The sequence below is a fragment of the Empidonax traillii genome, unplaced genomic scaffold, assembly GCF_003031625.1.
Source record: "Empidonax traillii isolate 1590-97213 ecotype Southwest subspecies unplaced genomic scaffold, ASM303162v1 scaffold26:size2357266, whole genome shotgun sequence".
NCBI lineage: Eukaryota > Metazoa > Chordata > Aves > Passeriformes > Tyrannidae > Empidonax > Empidonax traillii.
In genome coordinates this window covers 1292390-1313379 of record NW_020955219.1, presented here as the reverse complement: position 1 = coordinate 1313379, position 20990 = coordinate 1292390, and the positions used below count along the sequence as shown (strand labels likewise).

The 20990-nt window shown below is 45.6% G+C and overlaps 2 protein-coding genes across 6 annotated transcripts in view; one reads left to right on the top strand and one right to left on the bottom strand.

The window, feature by feature from the left end:
• Window positions 1-274: 274 nt before the first annotated feature.
• Window positions 275-15551, bottom strand: ARHGEF39 (Rho guanine nucleotide exchange factor 39). Of its 3 annotated transcripts, none has more exons than XM_027906983.1 (11): window positions 15510-15551; window positions 14222-14307; window positions 12763-13032; window positions 11816-11910; window positions 11336-11456; window positions 10183-10301; window positions 8511-8581; window positions 6627-6755; window positions 2733-2962; window positions 1747-1835; window positions 275-1573 (listed from the first exon to the last, which is right to left on the bottom strand). In XM_027906983.1, exons 3-11 carry the CDS (start codon window positions 12907-12909, stop codon window positions 1558-1560), a joined length of 1017 nt encoding a protein of 338 aa, XP_027762784.1. In that variant the 5' UTR covers window positions 12910-13032; window positions 14222-14307; window positions 15510-15551; the 3' UTR covers window positions 275-1557. The 3 variants fall into 3 exon arrangements, with proteins under 3 accessions (XP_027762784.1, XP_027762777.1, XP_027762792.1); XM_027906976.1 differs by having other exon boundaries at window positions 12763-12947; XM_027906991.1 differs by lacking the exon at window positions 14222-14307 and having other exon boundaries at window positions 12763-12947; window positions 15510-15528.
• The window catches only part of LOC114069854 (unconventional myosin-VIIa-like), a 25881-nt gene continuing 20441 nt past the window's right edge, over window positions 15551-20990 (top strand). For all 3 annotated transcript variants that reach the window (XM_027906947.1, XM_027906956.1, XM_027906966.1), the window contains exons 1-4: window positions 15551-15792; window positions 15864-15929; window positions 16004-16134; window positions 18880-18982. In XM_027906947.1, the coding sequence (XP_027762748.1) occupies window positions 15667-15792; window positions 15864-15929; window positions 16004-16134; window positions 18880-18982 (426 nt within the window). In that variant the 5' untranslated portion in view covers window positions 15551-15666. The remainder of the gene's footprint in view (window positions 15793-15863; window positions 15930-16003; window positions 16135-18879; window positions 18983-20990) is intronic.

The window sequence follows — 20990 nt, the reverse complement described above, 5'->3', positions numbered from 1 at the left end:
ATTGTTTCCTTGAAGCCAGTGTGCAGCATTTCAGGGCAGGAAGTTCAGTGAAAAATGAGGTAACTTTTGCTGTTTCAAAAACTGCCGAATGCAGATAGGATTGTAACAGTGAGATAACTCCTATAAAGAGACGGTATCAAAGGAGTTGATGCCATCTCTAGCAAGAACTTCGTAGACATCCCAGCGTCAGGTGCAGGATTGCAGCAAGTCACTGTATTACCCAGTTAGAACAAAAAGGGAGAATAGCAGAACTTTTGCTGAGTGTTTTAACTTCTAAAAATCTTTAGTTGTTAGCTTTGTCTTTTGATTTCAAGCACAGCTAGTACTTGGAAGTCCTAGCTGTACCTTTGAAGTGAAAAAAAAACCCACCAAAACCAACCCAGATATGGTATCACAGAATAGGACACCAGGTTGGAACTGACCTGAAGGATATCTTGTCCAGCCTTTCTTGGTAAAACACGGTGGAACTGGGGTGGCTTCCTTCTGTTGCATTCCTTCCTCCCTCCCAGGTTTTACAAACTTAAGACATTTAAATGAGTGATGCCATGGAGCAAGTTAATTGTACGGAAAGACAAAAAGTTAGAGTTACGTATTCTCTGTTTTAGTGAACCCAGTGCGAAATTCAAGATCTGTGCTGCTAAAAGAAGAAGAAAAAAGTCAAAATGTTAAAAGGTCAGTGTTCAGACGGGCCTTAATCTTTGTCTCTAGTAACCTCGAAATTGCCCTGTTTGTAGAGAGATGAACCAAGCTGCTGTTGCTGCAGAGCTTCCATTAAGTTAAAAGTCCATGCTGAGGCTTTAACAAAATACCAATAATACGTTGTCTGTATTTATTCCTTAAGTTGGTCTTTCATCCTAGTAAACTGTACCCTAGCACATTACCAGCGATTGATGACCCAGGGTGCTGACTGTAGCCCCTGGAGATTTTCCATGTGCATCAGGAGCAGAGGTGCTGCCCAGGTTTTTCCCTGCAGGATTTCAAAGCAGTAAGACACTGCACACCATGCAGGCAAAAGCAAGAGCTGTTTCAGCTGCGTAATCTCTTAGTATTCAGATTATAAATGTGAATGCTGCTTGGTAAGACGACTGTGGCCTGTACCACTGGCAGAAAATACAGTGTAATGTCCATACTACCACTACCCAAAACACACATTTTACTCACAGGAAGGACACAGGGGCATGAGCAGGTGGACACATACATAGACAAATGAACATGAAAACACTGATTTAGGAACATAGTTGAATAAAAACATTTAATGAGTGAAAGCAAATCAGGCTCTTGTCTGCTTGTCCTTAACAGAGTTTACAAAAGTGCAGAAAAGCTAGAAGCTTCTAAGCTAAATTGGGGAAAATTCTTATTTTTTATACACAAATGCTTAGTGTGCATAGTATCTGTATGAACATTAGGACAGCTGACAAAGCGTTCATCATCTTGCAAGCACAGTGTGTAATCCTTCTAAATGCAGTTCTGCTATATGCCCCTGAGCATTTTCTAAGGTTGTGTAGGCTTCTGCCATGACAGTGGTTGTCCTGCCAGTCTGTCTTGTACTCGGATGCATCAGGCTTTTAGCTGCCTGCAGAGGAAAACAAAGGGGAAGGTCACTTTATAGGTGAAACCTGTTCATACAATTCCCTTGTGTCCTGGCTGCAAGGGACACCCTTATAACCTACACAGGCCCATATGATCATTTTTATGTCCTGTCCCCCTCCTCTCAGCCTCTTCCACCTCTGGAAAAGAGATGCCTACCTGACTGCAGCTGTGAGACTCCGATACCAGTCATTGATATCTTGTTGGTCGCTGGACATCAACAGCAGTGCCTTGTGTGGAAAGGAAAGCTGAAAGGCAAACAGAATCTGTGGCATTCCTTGCCTAGGCAGCAATTCTGATTAAAGGAGAGTCATCACTACTGAATTCAACTCAGCTCTGCATGCTGATTTTCACCATTTTCCTTCCTAGACTGAAAAATTTAGCTTTAGTACTCGAAGGAGCCAGAGGCTGGACAGTACAGAGCAAGTGCCAGACATGTCCATTCTTTCCAGCCACAGCTGACAACTCACTCTGACTTAATAAGCTGTTTGGAGATGAGCAATCACAGTTCTTAGCAGCTCTTCATCCAGTTTTCTCCCTTATTCCAAGCTGCCCCTCGGGATCCTTCCACTACCACCATCTGCAGGTCACAGATTAGATGAAGTGTTCTTTGTCGCAGCTCACAAGGAATGAGGTAACACAGCCCCAGGAGCTGCAACCTTGGAAAAACTGACTTTGAAACTTCTACTGAGGACACTGGTCCCTGCCAAGGACCCTGCAGCCCTCAGGGACTTTGATGCACAAGCAGTATCTGTTGTGATAGCACTCACATCTTCCCCACTCTCTGTTTTTCTGTAAGTTCAGCCCACAGTCAATGTATTTGTTGTCACACGTCTAGGGGGCTGTCCCCCCAAACCTGTGGCTCTGATGAAGGCATGTCAAAGTCTGACTGGACCCTCCTCACCTGAGCTAAGTGAAGCAACCAGCGGCAACCTGTACCCCAGAGTGTGCAGGAGGGCCTACACTGTGAAAGGATAAGGACCTACACCACTCAAAAAGAGAAGGGTTGCCCTGACTCAGACTAGTTCATTGCATTTTGTCACTAGGCCTGTCCTCTTAGGCCTGTGGCTGCTGAGGCAGTTGGAAACCCGCTTCCAAGTCTGACTCCACTGGCACTTGTGCCAGGCAGAAGTAGGGAGACTTACACTGAGGAGCCCTCCCTGGCTCCGTGTGTGGCCAAACACTTTATCCACGGTGCACTGGTGGAGAGGGTAAACAGCCTGGCACGCCAGTTTGTTAGAGTTCAGCGGGTGCAGGGGGTGGCAGGGCTTTGCTGCTATGAGGATATCAGAGAACAGGAAGAACATCCTACGCTTCAGTTCGTCTCCCTTTGAAGGCACCACCAAAAGCCAGCCTTCCCGGATATACCAGCGCCCTGGGCATGCAAGGGAAACAGAGACAGTTGTCAGATCACGGCAGGGGGGTTGGCGGAAAGAAGGATGTAATGAGAAAAACAGGAATACGGTGTGAGCCATCCTTGCATGTTACCGGGTTCTACATCAATTCCAGCCACTAGAAGGCACTGAAGTATCAACTGGGTCCAGCCCAGCAGCACAGAAAACACACATACAAAACAGTAACCAGCCCAAAAGGTTTAAGAGCAGGCCGAAGTTGTTGTAAGTCTACTATGTTAATTAAGAGGATATTATGATATGCAAGCCTGTTTAAAAATATTGTTTAAAAAGAACAAAAAAGTGGGTTTAAAATTGTATGCGTAGCTTTAAATTAAAATAAGCCTACAGAAAACACACCATGAACAGTCTTTGTGTTGCCCGTTTGTTTATCATTAGTGGTGAAACAGAAGTTAGCCTAAGCTTTGAAAATGTAATATTTTGTTGTTTGCTTCTGTATGTCAATTAAATAAATTAGGAAAAAAAAAAAGCCAAAAAACCCGAACCCTTCCACGTTTCACAGGTCACCTAGTAATATATAGACCTCCATAGTTAAGAGATTGCAGGATACAGACTACTGTTCTAAAGAGGAGACAGCAAACGGGATATAAAACAAGGAAGGTGTGAATAGGCAACCTTATCAGCCTCTCTTGCAGAACAGAGCCCAGTGTTATACACCCATGAAATGAATTGCAATGAAAATAAAGGAAGAGAAAGCAGCAGAAAAATAATCAAAACAATTTAATAAACCCAGCTGTAAGCAGCAATTAAAAAAATGGCATCCACACAAAATCTAACAATTGAAGCAGGACCTCTATCTAGGATTATTGTGCAAGATAGCCATCAACTCATGGAAATTATGAAGACCCCTGCCAGTAACATTATTTGTAAAAATATAAAGCCATAATTAGGTATTGCCACCCAGCCTTGGCTAGGAAACAACTGCCAGGGAATTTCAGCCACTGTTTTTCATGCCTTAGCTCCTGCATGAGCTATTAAGTACCTTTTAGGGAAAAAAAAATCACAGTTTTTTTTAATTATGGATTGTCTCTTACTTAGTATTCTGCAGTCACAAAACAAAGAGGCAGGTGAGTTCCTGCTTAGCTTACTTCACAGGAACCACTCCTCTTGTCTGAATCAAATGCAGGAATCAATCAAAGTTTAAGAAATAAATGAAAGGAAGGGGTCAGCAGCATGGGACTGCACTGGGAACTGTTCCTCTCAGGCTAAGCTGTGATCAGACTCTCAGGCATACAATCTGTCCTGTACTGTACTGGAAATCTTGGATTATGGATCCATATTCAGGATTACCAGGGGCACAAGATTTAGGAAATGGTTGTGAAAGGAGGGCAAAAAAATATCCCTGTGGAAGCTCAGAATGGCAAAACAGAGTGCTAAGTTAAGGAGGTAGTTCTGGTTAATATGGTAGTTGCCCTAAATATGGAAGGCAGCAAGAAAAGCAGGGTCTCTTTACTGGGAGCACTACATCTCAGAGACACTGCCAGATGTGAGACAGCCAACTCCAAAGCTCCCACTTTCTCTGAGTCTACAGCATTATGGGTTTTTTTCCCTCCTGGTGGCAGGTCACAATCTTAATAGTTCTGAAAAAAATAGCTTGTTTCTGGAAAGCTGACCCAAAACTAGGAAGTTCCAGTTGCCTCCTACTTTTCTGCTTCACACATCCAGGAGTACCTGTGTAAATCCAGGTGATGGAAAACATGACCATAAAAATTCTGTGTTCTAGATAATGCAGAGGCCTCAACAGACCATCAACACTTGTCTTGCTACATATCTCAGAATATTCAAAGACCAAAAAACCCACGGATGAAACACTTTCAAAGAATGGCCATCTCTAGTCTAGCTGTACTGTTCTGGGTGTGGGGGTTTTTGTGTGTGTGTGTGTGTTTTTTGTTTTTGTTTTTTTGTTTGTTAGTTTGGTTTTTGTTTTGGTTTGTTTTGGTTTTGGGGGGGTTGTGTTGGGGTTTTTTTGGTTTTTTGTTTTGTTTTTTTGTTAAGGGGTTATCTTACTAGTTCTGGCATTCAGGATAACTGATTTACCTTTTTACTTATGCACTACCCCAGTGTGCCGAGGCACCCCACCACATGCTCCTGCTCAATGTAAGTAGAGCACACCTGTGAGCTCCCTTTCAGCTGGCACCATCAAAAGAATTGTAAGAACAGGGAAGAGAATTTTAAATTTGTCTGCCCACTGATTAAGCACGTTCAAGAGTAACCTCTGATAAATAACCTTTGTCTGCCTTGCTGATTTGGCTGGTCTAGAGTTAATTTTTTCGTAGTAACTGGTATGGAGCTGGTTTTGATTTGCACTGAAAACAACATTAACAACACAGGGATCTTTATTGCTGTGTAAGCACTTCACAGCATCAAGATCTTTCCTGCTCCTCACCCCACCAACGGGGAGGCTGGGGGTGCATGTGAAGCTGGGAAGGGACACAGCTGGGAGAGCTGATCCCAACTCTCCAAAGGTCATTCCATATCATATGGTACCATGGTCAGCATATAAAGCTAATGGAAGAAGGAGGAAGGGGGGTTGTTTGGAGCAATCCATTTGTCTTCTCAAGTAACCACTGTGCGTGTTGGGAGCCCAGCTTTCCCAGGAATAGCTGAACACCCGTCTGCCCATGGCAAGTGGTGGATGAATTGCTTGTTTTGTTTTGCTTGCATGAACAGTTTTTGCTTTACCTATTAAACTGACTTTATCTCAGCCCATGAGCTTTGTCAATTTTACCATTCTGAATCTTTCCCCCGTCCCACTGTGGAATGTGTTTTTCATCGAAAGATCCACATGTAAGAATTACAAACACATTCACTAGTAGCTGGAGCTGTGCCTTGGAGACCTTCACACACAGTGACTTTAACACCCCTCTCCATCTGCAGCACTGTGCCTGAATAACCTCTGCAGCAGCAGAGTTTAGTGAGGGTACAGGTGAAGCCACAGGTGACCATTTCGTAGTTGCCCTGATGGGGCACATTTATCATAATATTCCATACACGGCTTGGAGTGTGGTCTGGGCATAGAGTGTGCCCAGTAACACAAAAGGTCATAGAGACCTGTTACCCTATTAGATGTTCTTACATGCCAGTAACTGTGATTTTATATATCTCAGCTATCAACACAAATACGCTGATTTCTGGCACAGAAAAAAAGAATAAATAAAAGACAATTCTTCATATGAAGGGTGTGAGCAGAATTCCATGAATCTTACCGCTTAAGATAAACAACAACACGGTCCTTGAGCCCTTGTCACTCAGAAATCTATGGTTCCTGCAGGGGAGTAGGGACAATGCCACTACTTACACTCTTCCAAAATTATTTAGTGTCTGTCTTTCAGTCCCACCCAGGACTTAAAATCCTGGCTTCCTTGGGTTCGTAACTTTTTAACTACATGTCATCAGCTCCTCCTACCTGAACGTCCGGCAATTCAGCTGTTGCTTATCCTTACTGAAAAATGCTTAACTTTTAAAAGAAATGCTTGAATTAGTAGTCATATTCCTTTACCACCTCTCTATGGAATTTGGGTAGAAGGGGAAAACTGGTTAATATGAGTTGAGTCAGAGGTGAAGGAGAGCATATCTTCACACATCTCAGCTTGGCAGAAGAAAAAAAGAGCTGTCAGTAAGACCCACCTGGAGTCAAAACCTGGGTCTTCTGTCCTTTGAGCAGTTTCTGAACCCGAAGCAGCTGCAGTGAGTTCTCTCTTTTTTCAGTTATGCCTTGGACCCACTGAGATATCTCAGAAACAGATTTCACAGCCTCTGAAATTACAGCAGCATATTCTGAGGTTATCACAAATGAGCATATATTTCACCTTCGCTATCTTATTAGAAAAGACAATATGAAATTAAGAAGCAAAGTTTTAAACCAAACATCAACAACAGTTTTATTCAGGAATTTCAGCAGAAGAGTGGAGTAGGTTACCTCCAGACGCCTCTCTCCAATCAAAATTCTGAAGTTCTAGAAAATGTTTACCAAAGAAACATTAAACAGAGGAATAACTTGGAAGCAGAAAAGGAAAAAGCCCTGCAAGTGGTGTTTACTGCTTGTAAATATCACAGAATCATTTAGGTCCTCTCATATCATCAAGTCCCACTTTTGACTGAACACTATTTTATCATATTATTATTTTATCAACTAGAGCCACATCCAATCAGTTCTTGAACACTTACAGGGATGGTGACTCCACTGCTTTCCTGGGCAGCCCATTCCAATGTTTAACAACCTTTTCCATGAAGAAATTCCTCCTGATGTCCAGCCTGAACTTCCCCTGGCACAGCTTGAGGCCATTTCCTCTTGTCCAGTCATTTGTTCCTGGGAGAAGACGCTGACTCCCACCTGGCTACAATCTCCTTTCAGGTGGTTGTAGAGAGTGATGGGGTCCCTCCTGAGCCTCCTCTTCTCCAGCTTAAATACCCCCAGCTCTCTCAGCTGCTCCTCATATGACTTGTGCTCTAGACTCTTCCCAGAACTGTTGCCTTTTCTTGGCACAATCCAGCACCTCAGTGTGTCTCCTGCACTGGGGGACTTAAAACTGGGCACAAGAATCGAGGTGCAGCCTCACCAGTGCTGAGTACAGAGGGACAACCACTGCCCTGGTCCTGCTGCCCCCACTATTGCTGACACAAGCCAGGATGCCATTGGTCTTCTTGCCTGCCTAGGTACACTCTGGCTCATGTTCAGCCACTGTCAACCACTGGGCAGTTTTCCAGCCGCTCTGCCCCCAGCCTGTAGGTCTGCCTGAGATTGTTGTGACCCACGTGCAGGACCTGGCACTTGGCCTTGCTGAATCTCACACAGTTGGCCTCGGCCCATTGATCCAGCCCGTACAGATCCCTCTGCAGAGCCTTCCTACCTTCCAGCAGATCAACACTCTGCCCAACTTGGTGTCACCTGTGAACTGATTGAGGGTGCACTTGATCCCCTCGTCCAGATCATAGATAAGATATTAAACAGGACTCGTCCCAGTACTGAGCCTTGGGGAACACCACTAGTGATTGGATATGGCATGAAGGACATGAATTACCCTAGAAAAGTGAGGCATGTGACCAAGAGACTCATAGAATGGTTTGGGTTGGAAGGGACCTTAAAGATCATCTTGTTCCAACCTATCTGCCATAGGCAGGGACACCTTCCACTAGACCAGGTTGCTCAGGGCTCCATCCAACCTGGCTTGAACACTTCCTGGGATGGGGAATCGACAAATTCCCAGGGCAGCATGTGCCTGTGCCTCACCACCATCAGAATAAAAAAGAATTAAAAAAAAAAAATAGAGCTGCCAGTTGTCCATTTTAACCCTTAGGCCACTTTCACAGACAATTACTCCACATTTTTATTCCCGTTGTGTTCTCAAGGATATCTAGATTAGAATGGAGGAGGGAAATAGTAATCCACAAGAACCCCAGAGAGAGGAAGATTCTTCTTCTGTGGAAGCAGGCAGGAGGTGGGAATCCAAATATTATTGGCATGGAGGCTGTCAGTGACCAAAGTGTCAGTATCTACAGGTGGAACCATACTTGCAAGTTTGAGGTGCTCAGCACTGTCTGGGCTGGTGTTCTCCAGCAGGTCTCTGAAGAAATGCTTGTACCTAAGTTGGAGAGAGCAGGTTTAATTCGCAACAAGATACCAGGAACATCAGCACCTCCTGTAAGTGACAGCATGATGAAGAGCACTCCACCAGGAAATGGAGTACACACCTCTAAGCCTAACCAAGCAGTTTTGGCCACACTTCAATTACATTCATTTTATCACCAATTTTATCCACTGAAGTAACCCAAGTATTTTATACATCTGCAAGCCTTTGGCTTTTCCTGGGCATCTGATAAAAAACACCTCACAAATTACTTATCTTCATGAGACTCTCAGCATTCACATAAAAATGCCTTCAATACCAGACAAATTCCTCTTTGAACTATCTTTTCTTTTTTTTTTTTTTTTTATCTGAATGGTGGCATTCATACTGTGTTTCCTGCCCAAAAGAAAATAAAGGCATTTCTATAAGAACTGGGATCTGCCTTTTCCTTTTTTTTCCTCCCCAGTCTTTACTGGAAAGGATCAGATCTCTGTAAATTCTTTCTCCCAGTAAAGTCAAACTATTTTCAGTCTGAACTGACAGAAGGAATTTAACGGGTTCACAAACTGGCAGAACTCATATGACCTAGTGTATATGTTATCAGTGTTTTGAAGAAAATTGAACATGATGGAGCTGTTTAATGAAAAAATTACATCTTCTGTTAAAAAGCTAACACTCTTCCCAACAGCTGGACAGCAACAACTATACTGCTGTTTTCCAAATTTAAAGGAAGTATCCAAAGCATTATAATGAAAAAAACACCAATCAGCTTGATGTTTGTGGTTGAAAAGCAGTTACTTGACCTATAGCTGCAGCAGCAGCTGAGTTCCCAGCAAGCTAGCTGTGCTCTGTATTACCCAGACACCCTCCCCAAGAAAGGGCTGCCCATGAGCTCGTGTAGCACTCTGCTCATGCAGTCAGTTTGCCTCTTCAAAGGGGGAATGGTCGTAGAATACCCTGAGTTGGAAGGGACTCAAAAAGACCATCAAGTCCAGCTCCTGGCTCTGCACAGGATAACCCTAAAAATCACACCACATGCGCAAGTGCTGTCTGAATATTTCTTGAAATCTGGAAGGTTTGGTGCCTCAAAAGCGAATGCAGCAATCCAGAGTGGATCTGTCTAGGCTCAGACAGCTGCAATAGGCATTGAATCTGAGGAAAGCTCTGATAACCAGAGAGGGAAGAAAAGCTCTCCTGTGTTCATTAATTTCACGCTTTCCAAAGACAGTGATCTACAAGAGACACAATGTCCCAGGTCAGCAACCTGCACAAAAGGAGAGCAAGGCCATCTCTGGCAGAGGGTACCACTTCTGCGGCATTTCAGAGAGCTTGTTCTTGTTCAGAGCTTACTGAGGTGGCAAGAAGCCTCCAATGCCACCCAAGAGCTACATGAAAAGATAGGAGCCAGGGCTAAACACAGCTTCTTCCCTGCATCATCTCTCATCCATACACACTGATTCCACTTTGCAGGCACGTCTTCAGATCTGTTTCACTGCTCTCTATATGCTCTGATTTTGAGAAACATTAAGCAACTTTATATCCCACAGCAACCAAGACACTGTTGTGTTTTTCCTTCCTCATGCTAACCCCTTGAAGACTCACAATTGCTTACTTACTGGTGCAGCCTCTGCAGGGGCAAAGGAAGCAGATCCTCTAGCTCCCTCCCTTGAAACTGAGGTCGAGATTCCTGGAGTTTCTTAAACCGCCGGAATGATTTATTTTTCCTCAGTTGCTCCTGTGCGCAGCAGAAAAGGGATATAGCTTGAAGACTACAAAAAGAACTATGTGCTCTAGCCTGCACCAGAGCTTGGAATCTTCAACTTAGATTTCAAGACTCCAGTCCTAAACACAAGCATCAACTTCTTTTGTGGTCATGGACAAGCCTTTCCCTTTCTCCTAACCATCATTTGCAGTGGTTAATGGAAGCAACATTATCCTGTCATACAGGCACAGCAGTACAAAGCTAGTACATGCAGGAAATGGAAATACAGAAGAAAGGAAGGTTGAACCCAATTAGGAAAACAAGGAGTGCACCTGTGGCTTTGTGCCACTCATTTCAAGGCAAAGGAATGCAGCTCCACATTCCCATCACTTCAAGGCAAGTATCCAAAATGCCTTTTTCTCTTGGACAATCAAAAGTGTGAATATATGCATGGAAATACAAGAGAAGGGAAATATCCCAGTGCATCCTGCATCTGGTAACATGCATGGACAAAAACTGGAGGTGGAGGGGTTTAAATTCCAGAGACAGGTGTCAGGACTTAGGAATAAAAATATACCCTTCTGAAATTTCTTGAAAACATATTGTATTTGGAGACATAAGTGTACCCCCAGAGAAATAAATTCTTCCGTAAAAAAGAAATTGTGAAGGGAAAGGAAATCCCATTGCTAAGGATACAGTTAGTGGTAGTGGGAAAGACTAGGAGACCTGACAATTTCCAGAGAGAGATCACTGTACCCTAGTGAAAGCCTGGAAACTCTCTAGGTTTGCCAGCCAAGAAGGAGTGGGAGTAAATACAGAGCTCTGTTTGAGAAAGCTGTTCTCAGCATATGCATACACATACACAAACACCTGAAAAAAAGCATGAAAAATTTGAAGCACAAAGGAGACAAGTTTTCACCATTTTATTATGGAAGAAAGACTGAATATCATCAGCCTAGGAAAAGTGAGAAAAATGGTCACTCCAAAAACAGAAGAAAAAGGAAGAATGTGGCTCTTTCAAAGAACAGAGAAACGTAGAGAATAAGAAGAGTAAAGTAGTTATTTACCTTCAAGGTTTTGTTTGCCTGTTCCAAATTCTCAGCATAGTGGCCATAAAGATCCAGATTCTGGCAAAAACTTTCCAGTCCTGGCCCCAAATTCCCTCTCTCCAGGTGAAATGACAGAACACTGTGTACAAAGAGCAAAGATAGCCTGTGAGGGCTACATCACTGATGGCATTTTCACAGCTCTCTCTGGTTCGTTCCTATGATGGCCTTCCTTTGTCGTTCTCCACCTCACATCCAGTTTCTGTGCCAAATATGTGCTTGGAGGTCACATAGTAAGTCACAGAACACACCGTGGAGCAAACTTACTGATTTTAAACCTCTATCTAATAACTGGGTATCGAGATTTGTGACACAGATCAGCCATTTCCTGGGTACACATTAAGCGTCAGGTGTTGGTAGGCTTTTGGGAAATAAAGCTTTCTCACCAATATAGAGTCTTCCCAGTACAAACACAGGAATTGCAACAGTGTGTCCACTTACTGGCTGGCCGAATATATGGATTCCAGCGGTCCAAATACAGTTTCCAACACAGCAGGTTTCAACGTCCCTTTGGCCTTTAAAATTGTCACAAAGTACTAAGAAGAAAAAAACAGAGAGAATTTCAGACAGGTAGAATTTACAGATTATCATAGAATTGGGTTCGAAAGGACCTTAAAGACCACCTCATTCCAATCTCCACTAGACACTTTCCACAAGACCAGATTGTTTCAAGTTCCATCCAACGTGGCCCATCACTTCCAGACATCGGGCATCCAAAACATTTAAAACCTTTCCCCCTTGTCCTATCACTATATGGCTGTGTAAAAAGTCACTCTCTCTCTCTTTTATAAGCCCCCTTTCAATACTGGAAAGCCACAAAGGTTGTTAGCCTTTGAGGTCACTCAAAGGTCATTTATGGCATACAGCAGAAGCCAGAAGTTGTAACCTACACCCTCTGGCTTGTAAGGATATCAAATATTATGAATGTCTGCCTAAGATATCCATCGTCTGATGTAAGCCTGATTTGTAACTTTGACCATAACTGTCAACACATGGAACAGTACTACAGTACTACTAAACAGACCTATAGAGGCTATTTCAGTATCCTTAGATGCATTTGTTTTTCACCATCTTGTCTATAATCTCTGTTTGTTTGTGCCCCCTACATTTCATACATCTCAGGCATCTTAAGGCAAGTCCCCTATACAATCAAAATTTAAAGGTTTATGTCTGTGTATAGACCAAAGCCAAAGGGCCAAACTCGTGAGCTATTGAATATTACAGAGGAGGGAAAATAAAAACAACAAAAAAAACCGTTTTGGCCCCAGCAGGTGTCCCAGGCACTAGGGGTGTATCAAAGTCTTGCTCTTGACCCTTCCCCATGGCAACACAAATAAGTACGTGCCTTCTGAAGATACCCACATAGAAGAAGGGGCAGAAATACTCACTGTGACCACCAAATCCAGCTGCTCGAGGTATTTGTGTTCAGTTTCCAGCAGCTCCTTGGCTGTCCGGCTGCGCTTTCTCTCCCAGCGAGCCCTCTGGTCTTCCACAGTGTTTGCTCCAGCAATATACAGCAGGGACGAGTCACTCATGGCAGACCCAGGGCTGATACACAGAAAGGTGACGGATCCTGGAGAGCCAGGAGAGATGGACACACAACAAAAGAATAACCTATGTCGCAGGGTAGGATTCTGAAGTACAAACTCTATGCTTTCCTACGAAAAAAGGGAAGTCAGTTGCCAGCAATGGTTATTAACAGTTTCCTTCTGCATTCCCAGCTGCAGTTACAGGAGCCCTGCACTGACTGGAGGAATGGACCAGGCTGTAAAAGCAGGAGCAGTACATGACGATACGTCTGTAGGCAAACCTCAAGCGTACAATCCCACTCACAAACCACTGCTTGCTCTGCTTTGCCCCCCAATTCTTCGTGCAAAATTCTCATTAAACCCAAAGAAGTAAGTGGGCGGAAGAGGTACTGTGGATAGGAGTAGAAAACAGCCATGAGCTTTGTCTTATGGGGGAAGGAGAAGGGAAGGAAAGCAGTCTTGCTTGTTTTCCCACGGAGGTTACCAAGAAGCGAGTGGTTTGCATTGCCATTTTCTAACAGTAGTTTGTGCTTGCAGAGATGAGAGAGGCTGAGCAAGTGCTGTGAATCGCACTACCCACTCATTACCTGCTTTGGTCCTGCTCTGCTGTTCTGCCAGAGCAGTGTGGTCTTGTTATTCAAAACAGTCCCTCTTCCAGCCCACTCTCTCAGAGAAAAAGTCATGTTTTAGCAGAACACCAGTTAAATATTGCTCCTTTGATGAAAAAGCAGTGCAGCTCCTGACACACTTGTCCTGTCATTAGGTATATAGTTTCTCTGGAAGTTGAGCTACCTCCACAAAAGTTCTGATTCCTACATGGACAAGATACACTAATAAAGAAAGATGTGGCATCACAGAGAAGGAAATTTGTCAAACACAGTCTCCCAGAGACATTCCAGATATGTAAATCAATGCCTGAAACAAGAATTTCACATCAAGTAAGTGACTCATTTAATGAGTTGGCAAAAGTCCAGGTAGCTGGGGGGACATGTGCAGTATTTTATAGTAGCAGGAGCTTCTCCAGAGCTTTATCCTCATATTCACTTGCAACACAATCACAAGTGTAGCCAAGGCCACGTCTTGGTCAAACAGGGCAGACCTGTCACCGCTGTGGATGGAGAGGCAGCACTGAAGGGAATACCACACAAAGTTTAGCATTAGTCCCCTCCCTGGAAGTGTTCAAGGCCAGCTTGGATGGGGCTCTGAGAAATGTGGTTGAATGGGGGGCAGGGGGGGTTGGAATGAGCTGGTCTTTAAGGTCCCTTCCACCCCAAATCATTCTGTGACTCTATTAAGTGTGCAGTTGCAAAGTACTCACCAACAATGGACTAAAATGCTATCACTTCCAGAGCACCTTTAGCCAGGGCAGATTGCAGTCAAGATTTTCATTTTGCAGACCAATTTCTTTTAAAAAACAAACAATAAAAAAAAAAAAGTTATATCAGGTTTGACCATCTCCTGCTCACATAAAGCAGTTCAAACACTCCCATTATTCCACAACGTATATACTATAACTGTGCCAGGTCTGTAGGGTAAGAGCTGCTTGGATCCCATAGGTACACTAGAGAACACTTCCCCTACGGGGAACAGAAACACTCCCTCTTGCTTCTCCTGTCTCACGTTCAGAAAGCAATAACTGAATGCCATTAACTAAACACATTCTGTTACCATTAACTACCTTATGACACCCCATTACCAATATTCCCTTCAACATTTCTAAATTTTCTGAGTATCCTCAAAAAATCTCCCATTTTTATCACTGCACAGCCACTGTTGGTGTGTCAGGAGTGTAGCCACTTGGTGGGTCAGCTCCAGGGGCCACTCAGGCCCACATCCCATCCCATGGGTGGTGGCTGTCATGGAATAGGCCTTGGGGTTAGGACTGCTCTTATCGGCAAGGGTGCAAAGCCAGAGACTACAGTCAGCGCTCAGCCACCCTGAGGAGTGAAGATAGCAGGAGTAAATATTGCAGTAAATTATTACAGTAAATGTTGCAGTGAATATTGCAGGAATAAATATAGTAGGTAAACTATGCACTAGCTTTCCTTCAATTTCCCTGCAGTGTAGGTTATTAATAGTGTATTTTGGATTAGTCAAAACCAAAAGTACTATATTTTGCAGGAGATGAGAAAAGATCCACCAAAAGACTTGTGGATTGTACAGAATGTTTTCGTTGACCAAAAATTAAGCATTTTATTCATTATCAGGGTTTTGCTGTTTGTTTGTTTGTTTGTTTTAACCAGATAAAATACGTTTTAGAGAAATAAACGTTTTCAGTAAAAAAAGTATGTGAACATGCTGAAAAACATTACCCAAACGTTAATTTTTTTTAAGTAGAAGTACATTTCTTTTTCCTCTGAGCGTGACACGGATTCAGGAAATACTTGGCTGGGGTCAGTGACGAATTTAGCCGAAGGAATCTTTAGCGGGGGTGGAGGGGGGGGTCGTCATCCCATTGAGCCATGTGCTCAGAGCGGGTCTGCCATCAAAGTCAGGCTGAGCTGCTCAGTGCCTCATCCTGCCCAACACCTTTACATGGCTGGAGATCCCGCCAGTCCCGCGGTGTCCCTGTATCCCGGTATCCCACCGCCCCCGCCGCCCGTTACCTGCCGGTCCCGCCGCCCCGCGTTCAAACCGCGGCCCCGCCCCAGCGGGCGGTCCCAGGGCGGAGCGCGGCGGGGCCGGGCGGGGCGGGCAGGGGAGGGAAGGGAAGGGAAGAGGGTAGTGGAGTGGCGTGGACGGCCGGCGGCTCCGGGAGTAGTGATGGTGTCGCTGGGGGAGCGGTGCCCCCCGTCGGGCAGGGCCGGGGATCTGGCGGCGCTCTCGGAGCTGGACGAGGCGGCGCTGCTGTCCGGGCTGCGGGAGCGCTTCCTCAGCCAGCACATCTACGTGAGTGCCGCGCTGCGGGGCGGGGGGCGGCGGGGGGCTCCCGGCTGACCGGCTCTCCCCCCCTCCAACAGACCGACGTCGGGGACATCCTGGTCGCCGTGAACCCCTTCCAGCCGCTGCCGCTCTACGGCAGAGAGGTGAGCGCCGCGCCCCCCGCCGCGCCCCGCCGCCCCCCGGCCGCTCACGCCTCTCCGCCGCCGCTTCCCCGCAGGTCTCCGAGCGGTACCAGCGCCTCCAGACCGACTCGCTGCCGCCCCACATCTTCGCCGTGGCCGGCCGCGCCTACCACGCCATGCTGGGCCGGCGGGGAGGCGGGCCCCGCAACCAGTGCATCCTCGTCAGGTGAGGGGCGCCCGGGGGTCCCCGGCAGCGGGCAGCGGTGGGAGGCCGGGTGGCGACCCCCGGGCTCTCGCTGGGATCTGCCTGCCGAAGTTTCAGGTAAAGCTCGTCTCCGGTGCTGCTGGTGAGTCAAAATCCGTCTGCGCTGGCAGCGCATCCCTCATCCCGACCGCTTTCCGGGTCGCGGCAGAGGTGTGTGACAAACAAAGCTGGCTTTCCTGGAGCAGCTCGACCAGCGATGCTGGGCACGACGCTGAATATGTCAGGTTTGCTTCTGGAGGGACCTGCCTTTGGAAAGATTTACCCAGCTCCGAGGCAAGTCACAAAGTGCTCTCCTCTAGCAACTCAACTTACTCAGTAAATGCTGTATAAAGGTTATACGTAGTGGAAGGAACCTGTTTTCACAGAGTAGAGCTTCCCATATATAATCAAAGAGCAGGAGGAATTAAATATGCTTTTTTGCTCCCTGACTGTTGGGAAGAATCCTATTGTCATGGGCAGTTCCATGTGCTAGAAGTGTGTGGGGGGGAAAGTTGTTTTAACCAAAGAGTGTTTCAGTATCATGAACATCTCACTCCATGATGTCACATGTTCTGCTGGAACTCTACAGGGCAGCAGCTAGCAGAGAAAGTCCCAAACAGCGAACAGAAAGGCTCAAAGCACAAACTGCCTCTCCTAGGTGTTGTAGAGAACATGTCATCTGAGTTAAAATGTTAATTGTATGTTTGATTTAATACTCCCTTTTTTATGTACGGGCCTTCTGACCATTTTGTTAGTACTTTCAGTCTACATAGTGTGGAAATGAATTGCTGAATCACTTCTGAGTGTTTGGATGGGACTGGGAGCTGACCTTGAGTGTCACTTGAGCCCCCCTCATTTCTGTAGCCTGCAGGGCATCAGTGCCTTTGCTTTATGTGAATTGCTCTCAGGAAGTGGTGGCTGTGGAGTCAGCACGTGCAAGAGGCACTGCTAGTAGGGCTCTTGGGGATGAAGAACAGTCATCATATTTGCCTTGGGATGTGGAAGAGGAGAACCTGTGAGCATTTGCCAAGAGGTCGTTGCTCTGATTGTTTTATGCCAGCAGTTTGTGGTTTCAGAGATGAGTCTAATGTATTCTTGTGCATCTTGCAACCCTGTCAAATGGGGTGTGTGTTGCTGTCCTAGGAAGTTCATGGTTTTGCTATCAGTGGTGAAACACTCATTAATCAGATTACCTGACCTGAGCAAAGTTGGGACAGAGGTGAAGGAGGAGGAGGTCACTCCTCCTAGACCACAGTTCATCAAAACAACACAAGGACACACCAGGCTTAACTGTTCTTTGTAGTCTCTTTAGGGTCTCCAGCTTAGTATGGGAGGTCTGCATGGCATGTTTCAGAGGTTGATGTTAGACAAAGCAGCTGCCCCCACATGACAAGTGTTCATAGCTACCATGTTGTCCTGATCTGGAAATTCTACTGGCTCCTCTTGCCTTCCCAATCCCAATGGACATTAGTCATAGCCTGAGCATGTTGTAGTACACCACTTGGGTCACCTGAAGATGACTTTGCTTTTCTTCACAGCCTGGAGCAATTGCACACCTGCAGCCTGATAGTGCTTGCAGGCCCTGCTGAAGCTGTTGTGCTTGTTGGACAGTCCACGGACAAGCTTGAACCTTGGGAGTGCTGACTTATAGTTCTCTTGTGGAGGAAGTTACTGAAAACAAAAGTAAATCTGGCATACTGGGCAGAGGCATTGTCTGGATGGCATGTTCTCAACTGGCAAAATGGCCTTACTTTGTGCTTATTGGATGGTGCTGGTCTGATCTGTGCTTGAGATCAAATGTATGCTGTAGTATTTGAGGTTTTCAGGCTACCTGTGACACATACTTGATCCCAAGCACAGAGCCACTGGGAGTTACAAAGCACTAAAGCCATGCCACAAGCTCAAAGGTCGGCCGTGGAGGTGGAGACCTGCCCTCAAGGATACCTCCAGCATTTCCTGCATTCATTTTTTTTCACCACGCATATGCTGAAGTTCTCAGCTGGTGTATTGTTATCAGTCAGGGACACGTTGTCTCACTGATCATATATTCCCCATCCCAGGACAGGGCAAACTGCTCTTTCCAAGTGCTGGTTGTTTGACTTGGAGGCGGAGGCACCGTGGATGTGTGTCAGCAGGCTGACGCGCAGGGTGACGTGCTGTGCTGTGCTGTGGGGGTACAGGCAGCTCTGTGGCTGTCTGCCTATGTTGTCAGCCAGCTGAGTTGCGTGGATCTGTGAAGCAGCGGAGGTTGGAGACTGCCACAGTGTCTCGAGATCAGTATTCATTTGTGGATGTGTTATGGATAGGGCAAATCCCTTTGGAGAAATAGGAAGCTGTTAGCTTCATCTCAGGTGAGGGAGTTGATGTATCAGATGTTTTTTGAAGGAGGTTGTTTTCCAGAAGATAAATTCAGCTTTCTTAAGAAGCAGAGCAAATGGTCTGTTTTGTGTATCCCATCCAGAAGTGACAACAAGGGGTGTATCTGTACTCCCTTGCAGATGGGGAAAAATTCCCCTGGGGAGAAGGGATCAGGACCTCGTGGACACCCTGTGTAAAGCTGCGGGGTGTGGGTTGTACTCACACTTGCGGTTTTGCTGAAAAAGTTTAAAACTTTTGGAGAGTGCTCTCTGCTACAGAGACGCAGTAGCACTGAGGACACTTAGGCCATAAGGGGCAAAACAACTATACTTTCTAGCTGCTGGAATTTCTTCTGCTTTTTCTTGGCAGTGGAGAGAGTGGTGCAGGGAAGACAGAGAGTGCAAAGCTATTGTTGCAGCAGATAATGAACCTGTGCAAAGGCAACTCGCAGCTGGAGCAGCAGATCCTTCAGGTAGGTCATTACAGGATGGTGCTTGAACATGGAGAAGCAGCACTGCTGCAAGACAGCTTAGGAATGCTTAGGAAGCCAGCTGATGGATCATCACAGGAAATCAGGGAACGATACACAAGACACATAAGAAAATAATAGATAAGAATGGTGAAATAGCTGATGACAAATTGGAAAAGTCATTAATTCTGTTTGCTGGTGATGTTTCTTAAATTATAGAAAACTATTGCAATAATTTATCATGTTCTCTGTTACAAGGGATTAGTGGCATTCTTCCAAATAATTTCCTGTTTGAGGTAGAACAAGGAATTTCATTGGAAAAATGGTACACAGGGATGGAGAATCCACACAGCCTTCAGTAACCTCTCCTTGGCTACTTACACTGTCAGGCCCATACCTGCTAACTGGCTAACTGCCATCTTTGCTCTTTTCATATACCTCTGCTAATTCTTTTTGAAACTTATTTGTCTCTTTGGTCTGAAGAATTGAACTGAATTTCTCCAACAGAGCAGGCAGACAGGGAATGGGAGTTGTGTTCTGTATCTGCTACTGTCTTCCTCCTCATGCTCATCCCCTGCTCCAACATGGGATTCCTCCCACAAATGACAGTCCTTCAGGAACAGGCTGTTCCAGCACGGGTCCCCCACAGGGTCACAAGTCCTACCAGCAAAGCTGCCCCAGTGTGAGCTCCTCTCTCTATATGCCACAGGTCCTGGCAGGAATCTGCTCCAGCACGGGATTCCCATGGGGTCACAGCCTCCTTCAGACATCCACCTACTCTGGTATGGGTTCCTCCATGGGCTGTAGGTGGATCTCTGCTCCCCCCTGGACCTCTGTGGGCTGCAGGGGCACAGCTGCCTCATCATGCTCTGCACCATGGGCTGTGGGGGAATCTCTGCCCCAGCGCCCAGAGAACCTCTTCCTCCGTCTCCTTCACTGACCTTGGTGCCTGCAGAGCTGTTCCTCTCACACATTCTCACTCCACTCTTCCAGTTGCAGTTTTTATCTCAGAGGTGATACCACTATCGCTCGTGGGCTCAGCCTTGGCCAGTGGCAGGTCTGTCTTGGAGCCAGCTGGCATTGGCTCTCTTGGATGTGGGCAAAGTGCCTAGCATCTTCTCACAGAAGCCACCCTTTAGCCCCTCCTGCTACCAAAATATTGACATGTAAACCCAATACCTCATGCCATGCTTTGGGCTCTGGAATGGCATATTAATTTCAGCGCGGCATCATCTGTGGTAGATCCAAGGTGAATGCTTGTGCTCTTTTGTGAGAATGGGACATTGATACACCTGCTGTCTCTGCTTAGAGCTGGCTTGGCCCACACTGCCAGGCTGCTCCTGACCTGAGCAGGTTCCAGAAGCAGGATAACTGCGTTTGCTCAGCATAGGGCCTGGAGCCAGCCTGCAGTTCCTCCACTGGAAATACTCCCTTCAGCCCAAATGAGCTGCCCTTGGAAAGCCTAGAGGTGATGGCGAAGAAATAATGTGCGTCTTAGTTCCGTAGATATATCCAGGGACTAAGTTAGGCCTTTGGGATGTCATGCCTTAAGGCTGTGTTCAACAGACTGCCCAGCACGTACCCTGAGACATCATTCTTGGAGCTGACAGGCATTCTTTGCTCAAATACAGAAAAATTATCGTTTCACCTTCTTTGCATACAGTTCAGCAAGCTGGTCTGGTTGTTCTCTTATTTTCTTTATAATTCATTGTCCTTGTATCTACAAGTTTCAGTAGCTAAGCTGTCACACTTACATTGACTGAGTGCCACATTGATCTTTTTTATTGTGCAGTGTAGCAGTCAAATTATTTAGTGCTACCATGTCAGATACTGTGTGAAAATTTGTTATACCAACCTTATCTTTTAACAAGACCCAGTCAGTTTGATTGTGCTTATTTTTGTTAATCTCATGCTGCTTAATCTTTGTTATATTTGCCCCTTTAAATTCCTTTATCCAGCCTGTGATAAAATAGGTGCTCTTCCATATTCCTGGAATAGGTTATTTTCCAGC